The sequence below is a fragment of the Austrofundulus limnaeus genome, unplaced genomic scaffold (genome assembly GCF_001266775.1).
Source record: "Austrofundulus limnaeus strain Quisiro unplaced genomic scaffold, Austrofundulus_limnaeus-1.0 Scaffold1132, whole genome shotgun sequence".
In the NCBI taxonomy this organism is placed as follows: domain Eukaryota; kingdom Metazoa; phylum Chordata; class Actinopteri; order Cyprinodontiformes; family Rivulidae; genus Austrofundulus; species Austrofundulus limnaeus.
In genome coordinates this window covers 19,743-21,055 of record NW_013953534.1, presented here as the reverse complement: position 1 = coordinate 21,055, position 1,313 = coordinate 19,743, and the positions used below count along the sequence as shown (strand labels likewise).

The following is a 1,313-nucleotide window of genomic DNA, read 5'->3' as shown; positions in this document are numbered from 1 at the left end:
GATCACTTGGGTTGTTACCAACATCTGGTGAAAATTTCATGTCATTAGCACCTCTAGTAATATATTTACTGAGAAAAATGGTGATGTGTTTAATACTTATTTTACCCGCTGTATATACATACATTTGCACGTAGATACTTGCTACTTGCATGTTTTATTTGGCCATGTGGTTGTTTATTTGGTTGTTAATGTGTTTCTTTCTGGCAGATGTGGCATCAGGACTACAGGAATTTCCGAGAAACGACCATCTTCATGGTGATTGGTCTGGAGCTCTTCCAGAAGGCAAAGTATGTTGACACAGTTCCATATGGCCTCCTAAAGTTTACCAATGAAAAAACAAATGAACTCAGTCCCCCCACCATTTCTAAAAGTCAAATTTTCCAATCCAGCTCATCCTGCAGGGGTCCCTAGCAAACCGTGAGTGCAGCTGCTCATAGAGTTGTGCAGTGGGACCACTGAGTTCTTTTGTTCTTTGCAATGGTTTACTCTCTAAAGTTCTCTGTTTATCTTTGATACTGTTTTATCTGATTGAAATATGTGTTTATCTCTTCCCTTCCAGTTATGTGGAGGCCCTGATATATCTTATTTACGCATACCAGTACAACAAGGAGCTTTTGTTAAAAGGGATGTACAGAGGACACAGCGAGAAGCTTCTTGGTTTTTACCGCAGAGAGTGTTTGCTGGTGAGCAATTTTAGATTTTTTTTAAGAGAAGGTAATGTTTAATCCAGTGTGACAGATTTATCAAATCAAATCAAGTGTTTCAAAAAGAGCATTATCTGTTTTAAAATTGGTATCTTTCTGTTCAGTTGTCCTTCTTTGTCACTCCAGTTCCTTTATATCAAACTTCCTTTACTATAGTGACTCAGCAAACCTTAACAAGAACAGACATTTCCCTTCAGTGCTGATCTTGGTTCTGATTGCTTTTTCTGAGATACTGTTTTAGCAGGTTTGCAGACCCAAAAATAAATCAGTCCAATGATTTTTTTTCCTGATACTTACTGATAAAAATCCTTTCAGCAATATGGTTTGAGCCTCTTTTTATTTTTCCTCCACAAACCTGGCTCTGCTCTGGTCTTATTGGTYAGGCCTGGGGGTGCTGGCCTTGAGCAGCACATTCATCACTGCACTCAGCAACCGTACACCAGCCTTATGAGCCTAATGTGGTAGTTGCAGTTATGTCTGTCGCGAAAGTCAATAAATCAATTAATTGCACGATAAGTTATTTTGAGGTCGGTAAAAAAAATGAGGACGATAAGTTTCATTTTCCTGCTTGTTTGTTTACTTCGTCTCCCTCTCTGTGCTTCACTACAC

General features: G+C 38.9%; 1 protein-coding gene across 1 annotated transcript in view; it reads left to right on the top strand.

The window, feature by feature from the left end:
• The window catches only part of usp25 (ubiquitin specific peptidase 25), a gene marked incomplete in the record, with an annotated part of 93,279 nt that overhangs the window by 79,070 nt on the left and 12,896 nt on the right, over nucleotides 1-1,313 (top strand). Inside the window, 2 exon segments of the mRNA XM_014030869.1 lie at nucleotides 208-287; nucleotides 560-683. Of these exon segments, the coding sequence (XP_013886323.1) occupies nucleotides 208-287; nucleotides 560-683 (204 nt within the window).